The sequence below is a fragment of the Buteo buteo genome, chromosome 1, assembly GCF_964188355.1.
Source record: "Buteo buteo chromosome 1, bButBut1.hap1.1, whole genome shotgun sequence".
Taxonomy (NCBI): domain Eukaryota; kingdom Metazoa; phylum Chordata; class Aves; order Accipitriformes; family Accipitridae; genus Buteo; species Buteo buteo.
In genome coordinates this window covers 14,117,817-14,141,733 of record NC_134171.1, presented here as the reverse complement: position 1 = coordinate 14,141,733, position 23,917 = coordinate 14,117,817, and the positions used below count along the sequence as shown (strand labels likewise).

The following is a 23,917-nucleotide window of genomic DNA, read 5'->3' as shown; positions in this document are numbered from 1 at the left end:
GTCTTGTTCTTACATGCACTTTCTCACTTTTGTTCACATGAATGAACTTTTGCAGGCAGAATCCTTGAATTTAGGTAGATGCACGGGCATAAAAGATGTATGTATTCTTCTCCTCTTAAATCTGTTATGATAAGAGAGCATGTGTGTAGAAAGAGTGCACACAGCAGAGCTGTTGCCCTTGCTCCAAGCTGGCAAGCTCAAATCTTGTCATCCTTTGGAAGAACCTACCCACAGCAGGCTGCAGAACTGCTATCCAAGCTGAGCCTGAGATCAAATTCAAATTTTAAAAGATTACAGATAGTCTATTTCAATAACAATCCTAAAGAAAATCAATGTAGAATTTTAACTTCCCTTTCAGATTTTTTATTTGTTTTTATCCTAGCTGGTTTGTACTCTGAATTAGTTCTCCTGACATAGTTATTTCTTATAGCAGAACCTAATGTTCTGTTCTGTATTTCACAGCTCTAGTTCTTCAGAGCTTGGCTAACCTCATCACTTGGAGGATCTTTTGTCTTTGTGTAAAATGATGGTACGTTTCTGAATGAGCAGGCAAACTCCAGAAGTCTGCCATACAGCCTGGAGGCCTTCGTTTGCACCTAACATCTCAGGTCAAAAAGGCTTTTAGACACATTAAGCACAAGCTTAGTGTGAGATTGGTGTTTAAAAGCCTTGCCAAACTGGGGAAAGGTCTTTTGGGTTCAGCAGGATTGAGATTTCACCCAGAGAAAAAACTTGTACATAGGATACTGTAAATCCTATTGCACTTTCTGTCAGTCCCCCCCTCATCTTGCGAAGCAGGTGCCTACAGCCGCTTCACTGGAGCTGACTGAATGCAGAGAGGGAGTCCAGCTGGACTGCAAATCGTACTGCCACAGCAAGGGAAAAGGGGCTATCTGCTTTAAAAATTAGGAGCCTAACTGCCCATTTTCTGATCTCAGGATGCCATCAGCTTAAGGTGAGAAAACAGAGCTTCAAAACACCAGGGCCAGTCAGCAAAAGAAAGCATTTTCTGCTGATCTGCTTAATGTGGCATGAGTTGACCTTGAAGCTTTTAGAACAAGAATATAAAATAAAAGTGGCTAACTCAGTCACTGAACTAGCAGAACAGCTGCACCATTCTGGCAATGTTGTAGGTTGCATCAATCAAGTACTTTCATCTCTACCTCACAAAATCTGATAGTGATCCCTCACACTACTACAATGTTAAAGCTGTAAAAGAAAGAGTGAAACAAATAGTATACCTATACAACTGAGTAAAAAATCCACAAAGGCTATTTTCTGTAATGAGATATTATACATCATCTAGTCACAGTAGGCAAAACCCATAATGAATATGGATAAATAAAGCAAACGTTCACTACAAGGTGCTTACAGTGATACTCAAAATATGACTTTGGTGCCTGATGTGCAATTTAGGTGCAATGATGCACTGAAGTAACACAAAATAATCCTGCCTATCCTCTATCTATGTGATAGCCCACACACATGTAAGTTGTGCCTACACAGATCCCCAGCAACGTGCAAACAAGATCTGAAGTGCATCTGGAGATACAGCATGCCAAGTGAAGCTATATTATCTGGAGGTGAGACAGAGCTAACTCAGTGTGATGACTGTTATGGCATTGTTGATTCTTACCATACTGGATCACGGCACAAGCTTAACTACGCCAGAGATCCACTGATCAGCTATTCTCCAAACACATGTATTCTGGGAAAAATGTTTATTTAGGTGACTGCAGTTCTCCTACCAATCCTATTTAGAGGTTTTGTTAGTTTGCCATCCATAATGATGGAAGGACTGCAACAACTCCTCTGGAAGGAATGCCTTTCCTTTAATTAAAGGTGCTTCTTTAAATGCCATAGTTAAATCCCAAACTGCCAGTCAGAAGTAAGTGTGACCAGATTACATTATTCATTGCAGTATGCCCGTTAGAAAGTGATGTGATGGTAATCAGGTGGTAATGTGGTACATTAGATTCAGTATTGTGACCAGAAGAGGTTTACACGGTAATTGCAATCTAGCAGGCTGTTACGGTTAGTGATAGTGTTGTTTAGAAAATCCCCAGGGAAAGTACTGTTTTCACAAAGTGTGCTGAATTCTGCTGTGAAATAATTAGAAAAGCATGACTGACTTTTCATTTCATTTAATTTCATTTCATATCCTCTCTTATTTATATATGGTTTTCTGAAGAAACCACAGTGGCGTTATTTATTATGTCTTTCTTGCTGAAATTAGCTAACTGGATCCTTGTTTTGAAAAGATCTTCCCTCTCCTCCCCCCCAGATAATTATTTTTAGGGAATTCATTACTTTATTGACAGGGTGTTTATTTCCAGTCATGACAGAGTTTCTCACAACATACAGTCAGTGTCAGGATTTGGACTGAATTAGCATTCTCAATCTGAATACTTGTAAATCCCCTTTGATTAATTCTATTCAAGTGTAGAATAAGGTTGAGATTTACCATGCCCAACATATCCATCAGACACAAAGAATCACCTTGCTTGCAAATATTTGTCCCATAAAATGTTTGCGTTTTACCCTAAATATTCCAAGTGACACTTCAGGAATTCCCATCCCATTACTCTGTTTTAGTCACATAACATAAAACCCAGATGGGCCAGGTAGGAATTAATATATAAAACTACTGGCTTTCAAAAACACCCTAACCCATGAAGGCTCCCCAGAAGCACATAATGCAGATGATAAAGTATGGGGTTTGATCTGAGAGCTGGGCATAAAGCCAATCCAGGATCAAGGTCTGGACCATCTTGACTGTTCTCCCGCCTCTAGCTCTGCTCAACATTAGGTGAAACATGGTGATCCTGCAGCAAAAGATGTGGTATAACCCTCAGCTCAGCATTGCCCGTGTGGTTGGTCAAAACCCAGTGTAGATATATCCTTAGAGACCCTTGCTTTGGCAGAGCAGCAAATGAGAGTATTGCACGTGCAGATGGAGGAGCGCAGCCAGGGTTACACCACCGCTTTCCTCTCAGCAAAGCAACCAAACACACAAACCAGCACACCCTTTGTTGTACAAAAGCACTCACTGCCAGCAAACCAAGGCACTGAAACTGCATCCTGAAAATGCTGTGTTTACAAATGTATTTAATTCCAGTTAATTGTGTCCTCATTCATTTTTCAACTGTCAACATTAATGATCCATAATCTGACCTTAATATAATGTCTTTTTAAAACTTGATTTATTGTTTTAGCTCCAGAAGTGTTCCAGGCCTTTATGGATGGAGGTCCAGGATACTCGTACCCTGTAGACTGGTGGTCACTAGGAATCACAGCATATGAATTACTGAGGGGTTGGGTAAGAACGACAGGTTTTGTTGTTATTTAACACACTGTTTGACAGAAGTCCCAAAGTTTGCAGTGCCCCTGCGTGCACCCTCCATAAAATTTGAGTGGATGAGACTGTGGTTCAGGTCAGGAATGTTGTCCTGAGTCCTTCCCAGCTGGAAGCATCCTCAGGAAAGTTTCACCTCACTCTCAATTACATTACGAACTTTTGCTAAGTTTGGCTAAGGAAAGGCCTAATGCTTTAATGGCTTCTCAACAATGTTGAACTGGAAATAATGGGGGTTTTTTTCAAATAGAAGTTGAGTTACTTCAGGCTTTATTACATCTTTGATTCTCTTGGCTAATACCTTAAAAGACCTAATGTAATACTCTAAGATGCTTGGCCCAACTACAGAAAATGCTTATCTGCCAGTGCACTTGTTACTTATCTAATCAATTATGTGATTAAGCTTAATGAAAAATCTTCCTGAGCATGGTCAAATATCACAGAAGATAACGGAAAATTCTTTTCCATTTGGTTCAAAGGATTGAATTTGGTTGCTTAAATATTTACTATTCCCTATGGAAAAGAGTAATTTAGGTACTATTTCAGGATAATGACATGTAGCTAAAGTAGCAGCATTTTTTAATTCTTAATTCCTATTTTGGAAAGAGGATTTTATTGCATTGCAGTATGCTGTTTTTAAGGGAGGACTATTTGTTTTCATGACACTAACACAGTACTGCTACCCTGTCCTGCTAGGTACTCTGTGACAATCCATCCCACAAAGATCTCTCAGTTTCATGTAGGATGACAGAAAAGGGAAACTAGAAATAAAGAACAACTATTATTCCAATTTTTAGATGGAAACCTACATTTTAGAGTGTCTGCATATTGTTACTTCAATCCAGAAGCTACATTTTTCAAAGGCCTAAAACTGGGCCCAGCTATTTTTATTTCCATAGAAATGGCAAAAGTCATGCTCCTGATACGAAGATCTCTCCCATGCCAAACCTTGGTACCTGCTCTCAAAGCACAGGAATATTGAAAACCTTTAAAAAAAAAAAAAAAAAGTCTTTGCAATTTTTGTCTACTGTCATTCTCAAAAATTACTGAGTTTTTAAGCTGACATTCTTCCCAGGATGGAAAACTTAAGCCTGAATGGTCAAGGTCTGGCAGGGATAAGCATAATACATTCTCAACCCTAGTCATAGACGGCAGTACTAGCTGCACATATAATAAATTAAAGGAACATCCTGCTGGTTTTATATCAACCTTTTCACCAATGAGTGTCTCCAAGAAAGCAGCACAAGGAAAGCTGAACTCCCAAGGCTAATCACAAAAGATACCTGGTCACTTTATAAATGAAAAATCATATAGAATGGTATCCGTTTGCCAAGATCTGTACAGTCTTCTCTGAATGAGTCTATCTGGCTACAGACAAAGCAAAGCTGTGACTGAATCAATTTATTTTTTTTTAAATAAAAACATTACCATCTGTCTATGCTCCAGTCAACCAAGCCAGCTGCTTGTTTTCTCCTGAAGAGCGGCTCTTGCCCACTGAGCAAGCCAGAGGGTGGCTTGGCAGCCCACGCCTTTGTACAGCCTAGGAAAAGGTGTGTTTTTCCCCGAACTGCATTTCTGTATTTTTCTAGTCTAGACAAGGCCTAAACTGACAGGAGTGATGACAAGAGAAGTAGCGGCGGGTTGAGGAAATGTGCTTATTGCCGTCTGCAACAGCGGTGAGCTCCAAAGCCCCATCTGCGGCAGCAGCCCCCTGCAGATGGCCGCGAAGAGGCTGCAAGCTAAACCTGCAGGCAGGCAGCCCCCTCCTCCTCCACGCTCCCCCCCCAGCACTTTGTTCAGCAGCGAGAAGAGACCCCCATCGCCCCAGAGCAGCGGGGTGGGCGCTCGGTGCAGCCCCGGGGAAAGGGGAAGGTGTTGCCCTGGGCAGGGCCACCGGAGAGAGGACTTGCTCCAGTCGGAGCGTTAGTGCATGGGGAAGGCAAGAGGAAAGGAAGGAGCATTAAAAAGGAGGAGTTATTTTGATCATTTGAGGTTGCGTGCAGTACAGAGCTGTCTGGGCCGTTTTTTGGTTGTGCCCAGTGGCGCTAGCATTTCTAAGTTGCAGGCACATTTCTCTCCTTAGCCAGTTGCCAGTAAAAGACCTGACAACCAAAACCACAAGTTTGTAAAGCTTTGCATGAAATGCTCGTCTTTTCCCCAAGTTCAGGAAATTAAACTGCACGATGCAAACCATGACACGTCAGTCTTTTCCCAAGCCATAAACCACTGCTAAAATATTACACTAACTCTGTATAACATGCTCTCAACAGAGACAAAGTGAAGGAAAGAGGTAGTAAGTGGGATCCTTCGACTTGACTTTCACTGTGATGTGAATGGTTTACAATGAACTTTGGTAAAACGTCATGAACAAAGAAAAAGCAGATTTTGTTTTTCCTTTTTCACAAAATAAAAAAGAAGGGGTCTGATGCTCAAGTGGATTGAATAGCTGAAAAACACGGGCAATATAGGTGTGAAGGATCTCAAAAGACCAAGCATATAATGGCCATTTCTATGAGTATTTACAGTTCAAATTAACTAAGAACAATATTAAAAATCTCTGCAAATCTAAAAAAAATCAAGTAAGATTGCAGAATGCTAATAATTAAAATTAGGTGAGGTTTTTAAGGATTTTTCCAGTGAGGAAAAAGGCATGTGCAGAAACATCCTTAACAGAAAAACTTTCTTATTTTTATTCTCACTTTTTACTTCTTTCAAAGAGTCATTATTCCTTAAAGTTGCTATTTTTAGAGCTAAGTCACCATTTCCAACAATTGGTGTAAATTCTGGCTTAATGATCATATTGGTCACATCATTATATCAAGTCTAAATCAGCAGTAGGTTACTTTTGACAACAGACAGAATGTTAACCTTTCGTCTTTAATAGCTGTTTTATGGCAGCATTACCACAGGTAGGGAAAAGCATATGATAGACTATTTCAAATGACAGTTTTGAACCTGATTCAAGAATATTATGTATTCAGAGCATGCACTTAGGTCCTGTTGAATTCATATGGACATGATATAGCTAAATGACAACAGACTAACAGAATGCGAATCAAAGCAAAAAGATTTAAGCAATCCTTGGATTTAATTTTAGAATATCCTGATGACTTGGAATGGAGTTGGTTTCATACACATGCTCAAAGTTAAACATGTGCATGAATCTTCTTCTCAAAATAAGAATATCTTCTGGGCCTTTATGAAGAGTGGCTCTAATTTGCTATCAGATTAGATAACTAACACCTAGAAATATTCTTAAATTATGATCTTGTACCTGTACATGCTAGCAAAAGTCAAGGGATGATTCAGTTCTTAGTGAAGGTAATGAGTGTCTACCCTTTGCTGTTGAGGTAACTCTATGTTGTGTATGAATTATGGTGCACCAATTCGCACATTGCTGCTACGATGGCTTTTGGCTGCAGATCTCGTATCACAGTTCACATATTTGTCATCTGCTGGGTACAACTTAATTCACAAGCAATCCACACTCTATCCAACAACTTGCTTCACAAATACAAGTTTTTAAAAAAATATGTGCACAATAATAAGTATATAAATTTATATGTCATACTTTCATTTCCAAATGCTACATTTAGTAAAAGATAAATCACCGCAATCTTCATGAACAAAGCACTGTGAAGACTAGGGCTTCTCTTCACCTATAAAAGAATTTAGGCACAAAACCAGGACAGCAGGTCCATCTAATCCATAGTTCCATGTAATAAGTTAATTTTAGATTTCAAAAAGGGAAAAGGAGAAGGATTGGGATTTGCAGAGTACTTTTTTACTGTGGTTCTTACACAGATTTTTGTAAGCATTTTTTAATTTCTTCTATCTACTACTCAGTAAAATCAGGATGACAAAGCTCCCTTCAGCCACCACTCTTCCATTTTGTCAGTTTAGATCACAAGTACATTCTAGTACTACAAGTAAAAAATGGTAAATAATCCACAGTTCACACAGAATGTCCCAGGAACAAAATTATGCAGCCATCTCATTTGAACTGATACTTCTTTTCATGAGAGAAAAATTTGCACAGAAAATACATCTATGAGTAATTACATTCATTATGACCAAAGAAAAGCACACACCCAAAGAAGGATTAGCCTCCAAAATTGTTATAAGATGTTTTGGTGGTTTTGATATTTCCAGCATAAACAATACTGAGCTCAGGAAAATGTGAACTGTCTACACTCTTTTATCCATTCTTGCTGACTTGATATTGATTTAACTTTATCCCAGAGGCCCTATGAAATTCATTCAGCCACCCCCATCGATGAGATACTCAACATGTTCAAGATAGAAAGAGTTCACTACTCATCTGCATGGTGCAAGGGCATGATAGCACTACTGAAAAAGGTAAGAAAGCACAAACACCTTCTCTCCGCTCTTCTCTCCTCTTCCAGAAGCCCCCCAACAATGCAGAGGCATCAGGCAAGCACACACATTAGGTAGCCGAAATTTCAAGGGTAAGAAAGCAGTGCTTATTCCTAGATTTTCCTGTACGTGGGTGGTGCAATATTTTCTCTTGAGAAGCTGGATTATTCTTAGGATTAGACTCAGGGTTTTCATGGCCTCAGAGAAATAGAAATCTAATATTTTGTTTATTTTAAAACTGATTCACTAGTGATAGCAAAACTTTGGGGATCAGTAATTCCCACTCTGTGCCCTGTAACTCTCCCTGTCCCATGGTGCTATAGTTGCAAAAAGAAAAGTCGAGCCACTTGCTGTAAATGTCACTAAACAGGGTTCTTTCTGAATGCATCACAACCCTGGAACTCACTTTCTTCCTCAAATCCCAGTTATTTGTTTGGTTTAATTTTCTGGCCATGCTGCAAGGCTCATCTGTCTCTTTTAGGTATTTCAGACTATCAGTACTGATATTTGAGCAGGAGATGTTTGTGAATGTGTAAATAGAGCAATACAAGATCAATTTCCTTTGCAGCAATGAGCAATCTATTTTTGATAGATGGAGCAATGAGGTGGGTAATTTTAATTGCTGCCAGGATGCTCAGTGTAACTATATCTTCCAATAAATTAAAGATGAAATACAAATTGTTAGGGGGCATTGAACTGTGATGCTTCATGTCACTTGGACTCTTGTGTATTTGTAAACAGACTTTTATTACTGTTCAGGACAATTACTAATACATTTATACACTTTGTGCCTGCAACAGCCATCTGGTGGCAATTAAATTATTTTCATATCATATGAGTTATTACTTTTTTTTTTTTTGGACTGGGACTTGCAAGAGGTGTTAGAAGATTCCCTAGCCATTTTCTTACTCCAAATCGTGTATCATACAATTTATGTTTGTCATACATTTACTCTTTCATATGGCATCCAGTCCCTTAGAAAATGCCTTGTGCTTGATCATAGCTCCTCACTAAGGACCCGGAGTGCCGTCTTTCAAGCCTTGCAGACATCCAAAGCTCTCCATACCTAGCTGATGTCAACTGGGATGCTGTTTTAGAGAAAGCTGTGACCCCAGGCTTTGTTCCTAATGTAAGTCGATATTCCAGGTGAACTGTGTTTGCAAATTCTGACTTTAATTATCATTGCCGTTTTACTTGTTTATGCTTGCATGTATTGCTCTTCAATGATTTACTTCTCACTGAAGCTTTACTTTGGATTCTCCTTTCATTTATTCAGTCACAGCTAAGGGAAAATTTGGCCCATTTCATTAGATCACAACAAAATCTAATTAACCTTGGTTCACTTTTTGTTCCCTTTCAAATAAAAAAAAAAAAAAAAAATTTCCAGACTTTGCATTTCAGCTGTTAGAGCAAATGATTGTCAGAGTTAACTCCGAGCCAAAGAATACCAAGAAGATTGTTGCTGCTCTGAAAGTTAGGCATCTGAGTAACATTTGCAAGACTTTTTAATATCCCAGTTGTGCTGTTCCTTTTTCAGTTAAAAAAAACTGTTCCAAAAGACTGACCTATTTCCTTTGTGACAGTTTCCTACTCTAAAACATCCAGATTCTGTGAGGGAATCTGGTGGTTTCTTTTTTACTGTGGTTCCGTTTTGTTGGTATTTTCTGGATATTTCCATTTTGATCATTTGTAAGTTAAATGGATTTGAGGACCATGAATAAAAAGCAATCACTGCAGTGTTACCATGCTTCTCCCCTTTGTTCTGTCATACTACACCATAATTATTCTCCAAACAATACATCTGTAGCATACTAAGGTTTGTTTATATTCTTTTTTTATGCAGCTGTAAAGAAAGATGAGGAAGGGGGAATACCTAGACCCTGTTCTCATCCAGGCATACATTAGAGTTCTTGCTAAATCTGATGGGGGCAGGATCGAGCCCTGCAGAAGCTGAGGGCGAGAGGGCATTGCCTAATGGAGCAAAGGCAGCCGGGTGGGTTGCCAAGACAGAGCTGGCAGTGTTTGCTGTGCTTCTTGGCACCTGACCAGAGCCTTTCCTGGAAGCAACGTCCTGCAGGAGATGAAAGCTATGGGTGGACAAGCAGGGCTTCCCTCAGGGAGCTTGGGGAAAGACCAGGAATACAGGAGGTAACTGGCACAATGGGTGGAGAGAAAGGCAGGACCCTCTTAGGCACTTCAGAGCGATGTTCACCAGAGCTGAAATTCCTTCCTTTCATGTTGTGGCTCAAAGGTGGTGCAAGCTGAAAGCTTGAGAAGTGAATGCCATATCTACCAAACCAAGGCCAGGACTTCTTCCCTCTCACTCAATGTCCCTGCAGCTGGAATAACTGCTGTGCCATGCCAGGCCCTTCCTCTATGCTTGCCCAGTTTGCTAACCTAAGCAAAGCCCTGCAGAACAAAGCTCCTCCCTGGCCTGGTGGACCGTGAACTCCATTCTCTGTGGTGGCGTGGATCTACAAGATGAATGGAGACTGCTTTTCCTCTTTTCCTTTTTTTCAAGTTAGAGCTGCTCTCTGAGATATCGTAGGTGTGGGCTGACTCCTTCTCAGACAAAACTCAACAGATTATTTAGACCTCCTATTCCTAGCTGAAAGTTTAATCCACAACTGCCAGCATGCAGAAAACTTCACAACCCTGCTTTGTATTTTACAAGAGGGATCCAGTTCCCTATACTTGAAGGTACAACATGCATGGGGATCCAGGAGAGCCTCAGACTCTGCAAAGCACAGTCGTGCCTAGGTACATGTCTTAGGACTTAAAGTCAAAAGAGATGACTTCAATCTGCTTCAGCAAAACTGGCTACTGAGACCTGCCGATGGCAAGTCTGTTGCCCGCTCCTGCTGCTGCTCCAGTGGTTTCCTTTCCCCAGACATCTCCTCGGTCTCCTCCTGGCTCCCACTCAAGCTTGAATTCATAGGGCCGTGTCCTCTATCTTAACTCTGCTCCTGAGGTTTGGACTTAAGCCCGCTTTGGTCCAGGAGTGTACAACCAACTAACACGATGTGTGCCACCCTGCTAAGCCTGCCTCCTAAGCAGTGAGGTATGGCACTTCAGCTGTAGTAATAGGACCTAATAGAGGGCCTCCAAGTTTTCCACATCCAGCTGGCTTACGCCCAGCCTACCCAGAGCTGGGGCACAACAAGTGCCCAGGGAAGCGCTGGAGTCACCATCCCTGCAGGTCTTCAAAAGCCATGTAGACGTGGCACTTCAGGACGTGGTTTAGTGGGCATGGTGGTGGTGGGTTGACGGTTGGACGTCATGATCTTAAAGGTCTTTTCCAACCAAAACGATTCCATGATTCTGTGATAAGTGTGTGATGGTCTGCATCTGGCTACAGACAAGTAACCCTAACTCCTTAATTCACAGTTCTCATGTGGCTGTTTGCTTTTTTCCACCTGGATTTACGTTGTTTTGAGAGTACTTTGCTCCTGAGAGAGTACAGATAATTTTTCTGACTTCTTAAGGATGGTGAAAAAAGTAATTTTAAATGTAATTTCAGAAGCAATTATGGAACCTATGTGTGTGCTCTATTGGCCAAGTGGCCTGGCTCTGTGGTTGATGTTGACAATGTTGAATGTGATGGAGACTGAGAAAAGAGGAAGTCCTCTTGAAATACTTTGAATTGTCTGCCATTAAACATGTGTTCAAAGACAGCTATTCTTCTCACATTTGGATTGACCTTATTTGTGTTTTGGTGAGAATCTATAATATTGCAGGGAAATCTGTAATATTGGAGGCAAAATAGTATTATATGTTTAAAAGAAAATAAGAGTTAAAAGTTACTTTAGATAAATGTAACTTTCAGATAAGTTACTAAGTAACTTTAGATAAAAGATTAACCTGAAAGTCCCATTACAAGCTCTACCAGACACTTCAGGACAGAGGCTGATATTGCAGAGCTTGTTCCACCTGGTCAATCAGGTGTGTTAGGAAAAAACAGTGAGAAGGTAAAAGTCAAAGCATCTTTTCTAGCACAACACTTCTTTTAATAGTAAAATTTACTGTTTCGTGAGACCAAGTTTGGCCAGGCATTTTCCAAAAACTTCTCTCTCTGTTGCATCAGCAAAACCTTCACTGATTAACCCGGGGCCACACAACAAATTATTTGTTGGTTTTCAGGCTTTGGTGAGAGGGTGAATTGGGGCCAACATACACTGTGATCTGGGGAGTGTTTTATAACTACAGAGTTTTATAAATTTTGACAACTTGCTACTATTGTCAGGAGCTTGCCTGCCTTCTGCAGGCAAGAGGGCATGCGGGATGCCTGCGGTAGGAAGGTCCCATAGTTGAATTTCTCCTTCTGTAGTTTGAGAAACATCTTTCTTACTTAACTAGTACATGTGTTTCTTTATGGTTTACCTAGATTCTTTATATTCAGCTTGGAGTCATAAATTGTTAGTAGTTTTTTTGTATTGTTAAATATTTGATAAAGCAAGCAAGAAATTACTTAAATGTAATTTGTGTTCATTTTTAAAGCTTCAGAATTTAAGTAAGTAAGTGATGTATTTTTTAAGTGCTCAAACAAATCTTAAAACTGTACATGCTCAAGAAAGGAACTGATATTGATCAAATATAAAGAATTATTTATTTGTAAATAAATGTAAATAAGATATAAACCTCCATTAATAAAAAAAAAATTTACTAAAACTGACTGGATAGTATACAGGAAAAGGCATCAGAGAGCTTAATATTATACATTGAGTATACCGATTTTCCTAGGAATAAAAATGATGGAGTGATCTCTAAATCAAATGTTTCATTGTAGGACACCACAAGTTATACAAGTGGTTTCTGATGTGGTTTTATTGCTTAGCATCTTTGGTTGCTAAATAATATTTGCCATTTATATATGACTTATGTTAGTACTTCCACCTTGATGGTGATAATGGTGTGATTGAACTCTTGAAAGTCCCAGAGGAAAACAGGCTGCTTTTAAGATCTTTCACCACACAATTCAAATTGTTTGCAATTTTTTTTTAAATGCTTTGAGAGAATGAGGAGAAGAAAGGAACTCCTCTTATTCTGATGACAGAAGTAGCAAAACACTGATCCAGTAACTAGGATGCCAAGTTGTGACTTTTTAAAATTTATTGGGTTCAGCTGAACCATAGATTTCCGGCCATACCCTAGCTCTTATCCCTAAATATAAGAGGAAGAGTTCTTCCCAAATGTTGTCATGATGTGGCTTTATTGCACTAATGAATAGAACTAAAAAAAACCCTCAAGGCATGCACTATGCTCCTGTAAACTTTTATGCTGAAAAGATCTGAAAGAATCAAGAACCTGAAAAGAATTAAGGAAGAATCTGAAAAGAATCAAGGAAGGAAACAACCACATAGATATGGTGTTTCCAATCATCCTGCTTAAAAAAGGACTTTCTGATACAACAAAGAATCTTAAGATTTGGTTCAAGCATCACAAATTAACATAAAAATGGAGAATCCAGATTATTTAAGTAATGTAAGTAACAGGTAAGAAAAACCGTAATAGATTGGATAGAGTAGAAAAAGCATAATAGATTGGAATGAAGTATGTGATCGGGAAAAGCCAGCACAGATTCACCTAGTGCAAATTGTGCTTGACATACCTGATCGCCTTCTATGATAAAGTAACCTGCTCGGTTGATGTGGGGCAAGCAGTGGACATTGTCTACCTGGATTTCTCCAAGGCTTTTGACATAGTTTCCCACAGCCTCCTCCTAGAGAAACCGATGCGTTATGGTCTAGGCAAGTGGTCTGTGTGGTGGGTGGGGAACTGGCTGACAGGCAGCACCCAGAGGGTGGTGGTAAATAGCTCCTTTTCAAACTGGCAACCTGTCACAAGTGGGGTCCCCCAGGGATCAGTATTGGGCCCAACGCTAGCATCTTCATAAGTGATCTGGATGATGGGATCAAGTGTACCCTGATGAAGTTTGCTGATGTTACCAAACTCAGTGGGGAAGTGGACACTTTGGAATGGAAAGCCATCCTGCAGGAAGACCTGGATAGGCTGGAAGAGTGAGCTAGCATGAACTTTATGAAGTTCAATAAGGACAAGTGTAAGGTCTCGTGCATGAGAAAACATAATCCAGGAGTGCAGCACAGGCTGGGATCTACCCAGCTGGGGAGCAGCTCTGTGGAAAAGGACCTGGGGGTTCTGGTGGACAACAAGCTCAATATGAGTGAACAGTGTGCTGCTGTGGCAAAGAAAGCCAACAGGATGCTGGGTTGCATCAGCAAGGGCATCACCAGCAGAGGTAAAGAAATCATTATCCCACTCTACACAGCGCTTGTCAGGCCACACCTGGCATACTGTGTTCAGTTTTGGTCCCCACTATGCAAAAAAGATGTGGACAGGCTGGAGAGGGTCCAAAGAAAGGCCACAAAGATGATTAAAGGACTGGGAAGCCTGCCGTATGAGGAAAGGCTGAGAGAACTGGGTTTGTTCAGCCTTGAGAAAAGAAGGCTTAGGCAAGACCTTGTCACCATGTTCCAGTATTTAAAGGGTGGCTACAAAGAAGACAGAGACTCCCTTTTTACAAGGAGTCACATTGGAAAGACAAGGGGTAATGTGTGCAAGGTACTCCTGGGGCGATTCTGACTGGATGCAAGAGGAAAATTTTTCACAATGAGAACAATCAGCCATTGGAATAATCATAGAATCATAGAATGATTTGGGCTGGAAGGAACACTAAAGATCATCTAGTTCCAACCCCCCTGCCATGGGCAGGCACACCTTCCACTAGACCAGGTTGCTCAAAGCCCCATCCAACCTGGCCCTGAACACTTCCAGGGATGGGGCATCCACAACTTCTCTGGGCGACCTCTTCCAGTGCCTCACCACCCTCACAGGGAAGAATTTCTTCCTTCCATCTAATCTAAATCTACCCTCTTTCATTTTAAAGCCATTACCCCTTGTCCTATCACCACATGCTTTTGTAAAAAGTCCCTCTCCAGTATTCCTGTAGGCACCTTTAGGTACTGGAAGGCTGCTATAAGGTCTCCCTGGAGCCTTCTCTTCTCTAGGAGTCTCCCCAAGGAAGTGCTGGATTCCCCAACATGGGACACTTTCAAGATTCAGCTGGACAGGGTGCTGGGCCATCTTGTCTAGACCATGCTTTTGCCAAGAAAGGTTGGACCAGGTGATTCTTGAGGTCCCTTCCAACCTGGTATTCTATGATTCTATGAACCATTTTTTGATACAAATGCTGCTAACCAAAAAAGGCCTGCTCCTTCCTTTGTTATCATGGACAGGAGCTAGGTAACTGAATACCTGTAACTCTTCAGAAAATCAGGTTTTACCAACTAAGGTCTTAGAGGTACTCCCCATCCTTCCTGCACTATTACAGTTGCCATTTATGCTTCACAGCACTAACTGATATTTTGATGAAGACTCTGGGCCAGATTAATCTCTCTCATTGGGGTGACATAATGTAGTCACTCTAGCAGTACATCTGTATATAACTAGGAAGAGGATCTAACTCTTTATAATTGCTTTATAATATGATTTTTTATCTTACCTCCCTTATTTAAACTTCAAGCATCACTCCAGGCCTAAAAAGACAGTTTTCATTTTACAGATGTGGTTGGGAAGCAGGATCATTATTAATGCTATTAACACTTGCCAGGCAAACTACAAAAACACAATAATGCTTCAAAGAGTAACTTTCAATCCTTTTGTACCAGAAAGGAAGACTGAACTGTGATCCTACATTTGAACTTGAAGAAATGATTTTAGAGTCCAAGCCTCTCCATAAAAAGAAAAAGCGACTTGCCAAAAACAAATCCAAAGATGGAGCTAAGGAAACCTGCCCACTGGTAAGCTGTGGACTGTGACTGCAGTCAGTGTCATTTCATTTACACTTTTTAATAGACAAACTCATTTAAGCTCAGTTTTATCATCTCTGAAAATAGACTTGACCTCTATGTCTGTCATTTTACATATAGCATAACCCATCTCCAAAGCAAGATGAAAAGTAACCATTTATTTCAGTCAAATAGTAACAGCATGTTTAAGTTATAATAATTTTTAAGATTCTCACAGATGCTCTTTTCAAGTATGAAAAAGTGTTGCCAGTTGGTAAATATGCTTCCCACACACGGACAGATAGTTACAAGGAGTATTTATCCACTCCTAGTACCAAAAATGAAAAGTATGCGGTGAAAAGCTCATTATTCATAAATGTTTTAAAGCTGTCTCTGGCAGTCTTGACTAATGTGTCCCATGTAGAAACACTCATTGTATAAACAGTCTAAACTTCTGAGAAGATTAAGAAATAATCATTTTCCAGGCTTGAATTTTAATTTCAGTGAGGTTTTATAAATTCTGTTGCTGCTTCTAATGATTTTGAATGTTCATGCAAGCTGTTCTTAGAGCTATCAGACATAAAAGTCCTCAGGAATTCTTTGTGGGGAACTTCTTCCAAAAGGAAGAAAGATTGATTGTGCCAGCACGGCCCACTTCTGAAGAGTCTTCAAAAAGCGTTTTGATAGTATTCATTCATAAGCCTTTTTGTTCAGTATTTTTTCTGTTGTTGTGATTTTTGTATATGATTTTCCATCTTTTTTAATCAACCTATTCATGCTGTTTTTTAAAGAACGTACACCTGCAGCAGTGCTTGGAAACCGTTAGGAAAGAATTCATCATATTCAACAGAGAGAAGTAAGTGCATTTCTTAATGCCTGTTTAGCATTCACTACTGAAATTAATTTGAGAACCATTTTTTTTTCTCCCAGTGTAAGGAAAAGTGATTAATGATCACAGCAGCAGGGGCTAAAAGGCTGGATTTCCATTGATTTCTTTCTCTTACAGTCTCTGGTGTGATGGTTTTGTAGTTCTTCCACCTCTGAAAGCAAGCGGCAGTGTTTGTGGTGAAAGTATGTTAGAGACATAAGGTAAATGTCACCGACACTCTCCAGAGAAACTGTTAGCAATTAAGCAAAGGAGATACAATACAAGGGGCCGCTTTCTCACAACTCAAACAAAACCAAGGGAAGTGATAGCTCATGAAATTTTAATTATATGAACTGCGGTGTTCTGACTTGGAAACACTATTCATACTTCACCACCATAAAAAAGTTTATTTCAACATTATTTATTTCAACAGAGCTAAATATTAAAACTATATCAGACTTGAAGCAAGTGCTTCATAGTCTAAGATTCAGCCAGAATTCATAGAACACAAGTCTGAATCCCAAGGATGTCAATAATCTTCCTGGTCCAATTAATACACTGCATTTCACATAGTTCACTGTGTTTGAGTTGCAGACACTATGGACCTGTTTGTATTAACAGATATAGCTCATAAAAGGGGAGTGGTTTGTGTCTTTGGTCAAATTATTGCATTTCATCCAAGTATATTCAGTGGTTTTATTTGACCTAATTATATCTGCAAGCCTTTCTAATGGAGTTGTGAAATGTTAGAAATTAATTAAAAAGTTGTGACTATATTACTTAATGCTTACAAAGCAGGTAATTACTGTCTTCTGTAATTAAAACTGGGAAAGGGATTGTCAACTTTGCACAGTTAACATGTGGTCATGAAGGAAATTATGCCATAGATAACCCCATTTTTCCTGTTACAATCTTTGGGACATGTCTATGCCCAATACTGACTGCTCACAGAAACTACAGTGAGGACTTACAAAGAAAAGGAAGGTCTGACAGATTCTTCATGTTATTTTGCGTGATGTCTAGCACAAGAGATCCATATGTTTATGTAAGAGCCATAAACAAGAAAAGCCAGACCAAGTCAGCTCATAAAAGTTTTTCAGAAGGGTCTTGGTGGACTTCTTTGAATCAGTTCTACTATCAGTGAACTAAGGAATGCCTGAACTTTGTAGGAGTTTTAATAACCCACAAAAATCAAAATTATTAAGATTGTAATAACAAGATTAGAAAAAGATTACATTGATAAATCAATTTAATGTGTTTCCAAGCAGTTGTTCATACAGCTAGTGCATTCCAGCTATGACTCTCTCACCTACTCCAAAGCTATATATCAAGGAAACCCAGTATACAGCAATTTTTGAAAGATAAAATAAAATACCAGATTTTGTAAAACAATTTCAAAATCCTATTGTGTGTGTTCACTAGCATTGAGTGATTTCTTTTGACGTGATTTTACTGTGTTATTCTTAAATCTTTTTTAGCAGTGCATAGGAAGTTTTTTTCATTTGTTTCATATTGCACAACTACAGTAACAACAAGCTATAAAGGACTCTGAGAGGCTGATGCAAGATCAAAGAGAAGTTTAAATGGAGTACAAGTAAAATGGAAGCAAAAGATAAAACATATGCACTTCATTCAGAACAGCATGTGTTTCAGTCATCACTTGATTTTTTTTGACAAGGTAAAAGAAAAATATTTAGTATAGATCTACAACAGATCCTGCATTGTCTAAAGCCAGCCCACAATCATTTCTTTTTTAAATTGTATTAGAGCTGAAGAAGGACATGGAGAGACTTCTGTAATATTTTTCAAAGATAAAAATACTAATAAGGGGGGAAGCAGGTGTGAAACTTTTGAAGTGCAAAGTGAATTCAAGTTAATGGCAACAAAATAAAAGCAATGACAGTGTCGTGGTTTAACCCCAGCCAGCAACTAAGCACCAAGCAGCCACTCACTCAATTCCCCCCCCCACAGTGGGATGGGGGAGAGAATAAGGAAAAGAAGTAAAACTTGTGGGTTGAGATAAGAACGGTTTAATAGAACAGAAAAGAAGAAACTAACAATGATAATGATAACACTAATAAAATGACAACAGTAGTATTAAAAGGATTGGAATGTACAAATGATGCGCAGGGCAATTGCTCACCACCCGCTGACCGACACCCAGCCAGTCCCCCAGCGGCGATTCCCCCCGCCCCTTCCCAGTTCCTAAACTAGATGGGACGTCCCATGGTATGGAATACACCGTTGGCCAGTTTGGGTCAGGTGCCCTGGCTGTGTCCTGTGCCAACTTCTAGTGCCCCTCCAGCCTTCTCGCTGGGTGGGCATGAGAAGCTGAAAAATCCTTTACCTTAGTCTAAACACTACTTAGCAACAACTGAAAACATCAGTGTTATCAACATTCTTCGCATACTGAACTCAAAACATAGCACTGTACCAGCTACTAGGAAGACAATTAACTCTATCCCACTTGAAACCAAGACAGGCAGACAGAGATGTCATCATATTGGAGAGAAGAGGCTACACAGTATACACCAGAGTAATTTATGGTGGGTTTCCTTAGACCTTTCTATGCCCTCAAGGCTGTATTGTAGAGGCTGAGGCTGTGCTTACACAGATTTCCAAAGCCACATGGCCAAAGAAGTTCTTAGGAATAGCTGCAGATGCTGAAAGACATTAACTGTTCCTACAAACACAATATCCAATAATATATGATCGTACCATTAGGTGAGGTGTCAATCCCAAGCAGGCCTTTAAATCAGCCTCAGATTTACACAGCCCGATGTTTTGATATTCCTCCACGTTCCTCTACGTAGACCAGAATTGCTTATATAGTCTAGCTATTTGAAAATATCTGCATACCTCCATATGAATATTCATTATATTCAGCTTCAAAAATCTACATTCTATTGTGATTTAAACCTTCTGCACAGTTTACTTCAGTGGCACAGAACATTAGATAAATCCTAAGAAAGTGTGAATCAAAACAATTAGCCCATCTTTCAAGGGAAAAGATGAGAATAAAAGGATTCAAGGAAAAATTTCAGATGTTTCTAACTGAGCAACATAAAGTCAGGTAGTAATGTGTAGTTAGAGTGTGATGTTAACCATCCCAGTTCCACAACATCTTGCAATCCAATACTCATAAAATTGCAGAATCTGTTTTTATTGAATGTTTTGCTGATGCTTCCAGGCTGTGTCTCTTTTTCACTTTATATACTTCATCCTGCAACAGATACTGCAAATCTTGAAATATGCCATATTTTCTTTCCAAGAAGCTCAGGAGACTCTCAGAAACTCTTAGATTGCAGATTGGGGGGCGGGAGGGGGAGGTAAAGAAAAGGCTTACTATGCTAAAAAGAATTAAAAAATAATTGAAGTGACTGAAAGAAGTGACTTAATAGTTTCAGTTAATGCCAGCAAAGAGAGAATGTGCACATTTTCACTTTTCTATTGCTTTCCGTAGTTAAGTAGTTGGAAACTGGTATTTATAGGAGTGTTTTAAGCAAGATGAGTCCATTTCAGCTAAGCCAAACTTTCAAATGAGTGGGCTCAGTTAAAAAGGCTGATGTTTTTCCATACAGCTTTACTGGCAGCATTCAGGCGACATAACTTCTCGATAAGTCTTACCTTGTCCTTGAATGCAATTTATTTGGCTGGACTGTAGTTTAACTAAGTAGCTGATATCTATGGTTTGAACAGTTATGAGATAGGATGAAAGATTTGAAGAATTAAAAAATAAGATGTTGTATACAGTCAGAGAGCACAAACATACACTGCAGAATGATAGAGCAAATGTGTTTTGTTAAATCAGGAATTAGGAAATGAGGACTTGGAGCCATGATATGAGCTGTTTTCTTTATATATTGGACTTAATTGCACAGGGCTTCCTGGACAAAAAAGTGTAGACAGTGCTTATCAGCAATGGGTAACACAAGTTAGATTTGTGTATCTTTACTTACACACTCCTGATCACAGTGCGTCTTCTGTTGATGCTATTCAGAAGTCACTGGGGAGATGAGGAGGAATGGAGGGATTACAAACTATTCCCAGTCACTCTGTAGAAAAAAGCCAGAAAACAACCCTATCAAGCAAAGTTTCCAGAAAATGAAAAAAAAAAATAATTCCTAATATTTGCATGAGTGCAAAAGATTGTCCTGTGGGCTAAAAATGGAGGTTATAGAAAAGAAGTCCAGGTGTAGTTCTATGCTTCAGTTTAGCTAGGCATGTTCTCATTACTGTTAATCCTATAAAAAAGTCTAGGTAATTTGTGAAATCTGAAGGGAATACTGCTTTCATGTCTGCAAAATGGACACTGAACGTTCCAAAGTCTTTCTGTGATCGAAGTCAACGGTCATTCCTATGATACACCATTCTTCTAATAAAAGGATTAAGGAAAACTAAATAAGGGCCATGTTCATCTTCCACCCCCAATGTAATTTGCTCTTGGTACACTTGTATAATGGAAGAGCAGCTTTAGGGATGTGCAACATTCATGGGTTGAAAATACTTTCTACTCCATGTAAACCATCTAAGCTGTTCTGAAGAGGTAGCTTTATACCTTCATCTTCATTTGTGCAGGAAAACATTAAGCCTCCAGAATGAAATTCCTTACACTGTAAGCAGTTTTTATCTTGATTTTATTTTTCCAGAGATTCAGATACCAGAGTGGCTGAAGTGTTGTTTCATTCAAGGCTTTATTCTTACTAACATCGATATTTCAGTGGATGTGAGCTACAAATTAAAATACATATGTGTCTTTTGATATGACATGAATAAATGTCATCTGTCCACATTGACACTATCTTCCAGTACCTTTAAGAGAGGGGTACACACTGACCTGATCCAAAGTAAAATAACATAGGAAAACCCTTTTACAATCCAAGTTAGAATGTGGTGCAGGAAATGTTTTCTATTCTTCTTAAGATTTTCAGTAAAATATCTTACTTGGTTTTGAACACATAAACTAAATAAACTGTGGTCTAAAAATGGTCCATGCACTGGGTCTTGGCTGGAGAATATGATCTGAAGATAATTTCAGGGACTCATTTGGGTCCTTTTGCTGACAAATGATTTTTTTTTTTTCTGGTTTTAAATCTATTTCTATGGATAGAAGCTTTATTATATCTAGAAATGCAGCATCAAACATTCTGCAGTATCTGAATTTGTATTCCCATAGACTTGCCAGCAATTTTTCAAGAACTTGATCTCATTTAGAAGCTGTAGGCTATATTTTCAAAATTTTTTTGGGCGGGGGGGGGGAAGAAACATTCTATGGGTAAAACCACACTGTTTTTTCGTAGCTTTATTAAAAATCTGAGCACAGATTATTTTGCTATTTTTGTGCCATTATCACTAGACAAATCTTCACGTACATCTACATATGTTTATGAATGTCCAAAACCTGAAATAGCCAAGAAGAAATAGATACAATATTTGCTTGTAGTGGAATCATATTTCTTACTCTTTATCGTTCCTGAGACTCTACTTCTCCCTGAAAGATGTCTTTAAGATTAAAGAACTGAGCAAACAAAGAACAGAGGAGAAAACACAGGAAATATCTGCTCCACAAGCAGAATAATCCTTCAGTTAAACACTTTACAAACTTTTCATCAAAATTATCAGCCTGCTCATGAAAGTTACATCATATAGCCACCTTTTACTGAGTAGAAGATGTATTTCATATATCCAATGTACATGAAAATGGGTTAGAAATCTGCAAAACTAGTTTAATAAATGCAATGGAGTGATGAGCAAAATATCCATGTTTTTAACAATTCTAGTGGAAACTTTCAAAAAACTTACTAATGATTTTGAAGTTGGAGGTTTTTTAGTTAATATTAATATCATTCAATAGCATTGCTATGATATTCAGCTGTCTAGTCTCCATTGATGTGCACAGGCTTGCCTCTTTCCTAACCTACTAGTACACCTTATTTCTCTTCTCGGTATTTGTTCAATGCAACCACACTAAAAAATTCTGCCAGAAATTGAAGGGTCAGATGGCTGCTGCACATTTCCCTCCATTTTCCTACTATAATTCCTACTGTTTGGCCATCCCTGTTCTTTCCTAAAAGGTACTGAACAGCTCTAGGTGAACAGACAGCTCTCCATTCCCAGAATAAACAGCAAAAGTTGAGGGGGCATATTTTAAGCATATTCAGATGTTTAAAATCATGGTCTGATTTTGTCCATATCATAGGTGAAAAGCTTGCTTAATATTCTCTGCACTTTTTATAAGATTAAATTTATTATCTCTCTTTTTGTAGTTCCTTTTCTTTCCTTTCAATTGTCTTTTCAGTTTCAAATCCAGAGTCCCTGAGTGCTCTCTTTCATTTTGGTTTGACTGGAATTGAATATTCATAATGATTTGCAGTATACCTCATTGAATGTACTTTTCTTAATAGGTATTATATGTCACTTACTGTCTCTGGAGATATTTATATTACCATAATCCCCATACTATCTGAATGCTTTTTGGATGAGGCTACAGCACAACTTTTCTTTTCTTGCCACTTTTGCTGACCTTAATTCAGTTTAGATCCATCTCTTTCTGGGCATTTCAAGTGGTTGCACTGCTCTTCACTGATTTCTTTCTTGTCCCTTTTGTAATGGATACGTCTGCTTTTGGAGATTGCTTCTGCAATCTCACCTAATTAGAAAGATGCCTTTCTGAACATGGTTGAACCTGGTTTGGTTTTGGGCACTAATAACTGCTGCTTGGTCACACAAGCCCTTTCACTTCTGCCTTTGATTCCTGCTCGTTATTACTGGCTTAGAATTACCAGTCCAACTGTCACTTTCTTCTTTGTGAGCCAAGTTGCCTAAAGATTGGAGCATAGCAGGTCCAAGATGGTAAACTTTCTGTAGGCATACCTTCAAATTCACTTTTTTGGAGAAAAGAGTGGTCATACAAAAGCCATCATTTCAATAATGTATTCCCTTCACAGTTTCATAGAGAAAAAAAAAAAAGAAGTTTAATGAGTATCTGGAACCTCCTTTTCAAAGCCTTCCAGGAAAAATGGCTAAAGTTTTCCTAAGCAAGTACCCATACCATTGTAGTGGCTACACTTCACCAAATGGACATTAAACTGGGAATGAAAGTTGGAGGGGGGGGGGCATAGATCAGAGCATTCTCTGTGCTGAAATGTGGTCCTGGGAGGATTACGATAACATGCAGATGCAGATCCTCATAAGATGCAGAGCCTCAACACTGTAGGTCAGCAATTAATTGCCATTTACAGAAAATTAAACACAAACATACCTCATAAAAACTAATCAAAGTCAATTCATAGGCAGAGAAAAGAAAAATCTTCATTTGCACATCTCAGATTTTGGAGAGGAACTAAAACTGTATGATTCTGAGCACCATATAAGATTTTTATTTTTTTAATAAGTTACATGGAACAAATCATATCTGTGATAAATGAAGGCTGCATAACAGGTCATGACTGTTCAGTGACCATAGGGGGTTACCTTCATGATTTCTTTTCATCTCTCTTCATGTCCCTCCCT

At 39.0% G+C, this 23,917-nt stretch overlaps 1 protein-coding gene across 2 annotated transcripts in view; it reads left to right on the top strand.

The window, feature by feature from the left end:
• Nucleotides 1–23,917, top strand: part of STK32B (serine/threonine kinase 32B) — a 144,128-nt gene that overhangs the window by 103,737 nt on the left and 16,474 nt on the right. For both annotated transcript variants that reach the window (XM_075040912.1, XM_075040903.1), the window contains 5 exons: nucleotides 3,216–3,319; nucleotides 7,598–7,714; nucleotides 8,736–8,861; nucleotides 15,418–15,549; nucleotides 16,329–16,393. In XM_075040912.1, coding sequence (XP_074897013.1) covers nucleotides 3,216–3,319; nucleotides 7,598–7,714; nucleotides 8,736–8,861; nucleotides 15,418–15,549; nucleotides 16,329–16,393 — 544 coding nt within the window. The remainder of the gene's footprint in view (nucleotides 1–3,215; nucleotides 3,320–7,597; nucleotides 7,715–8,735; nucleotides 8,862–15,417; nucleotides 15,550–16,328; nucleotides 16,394–23,917) is intronic.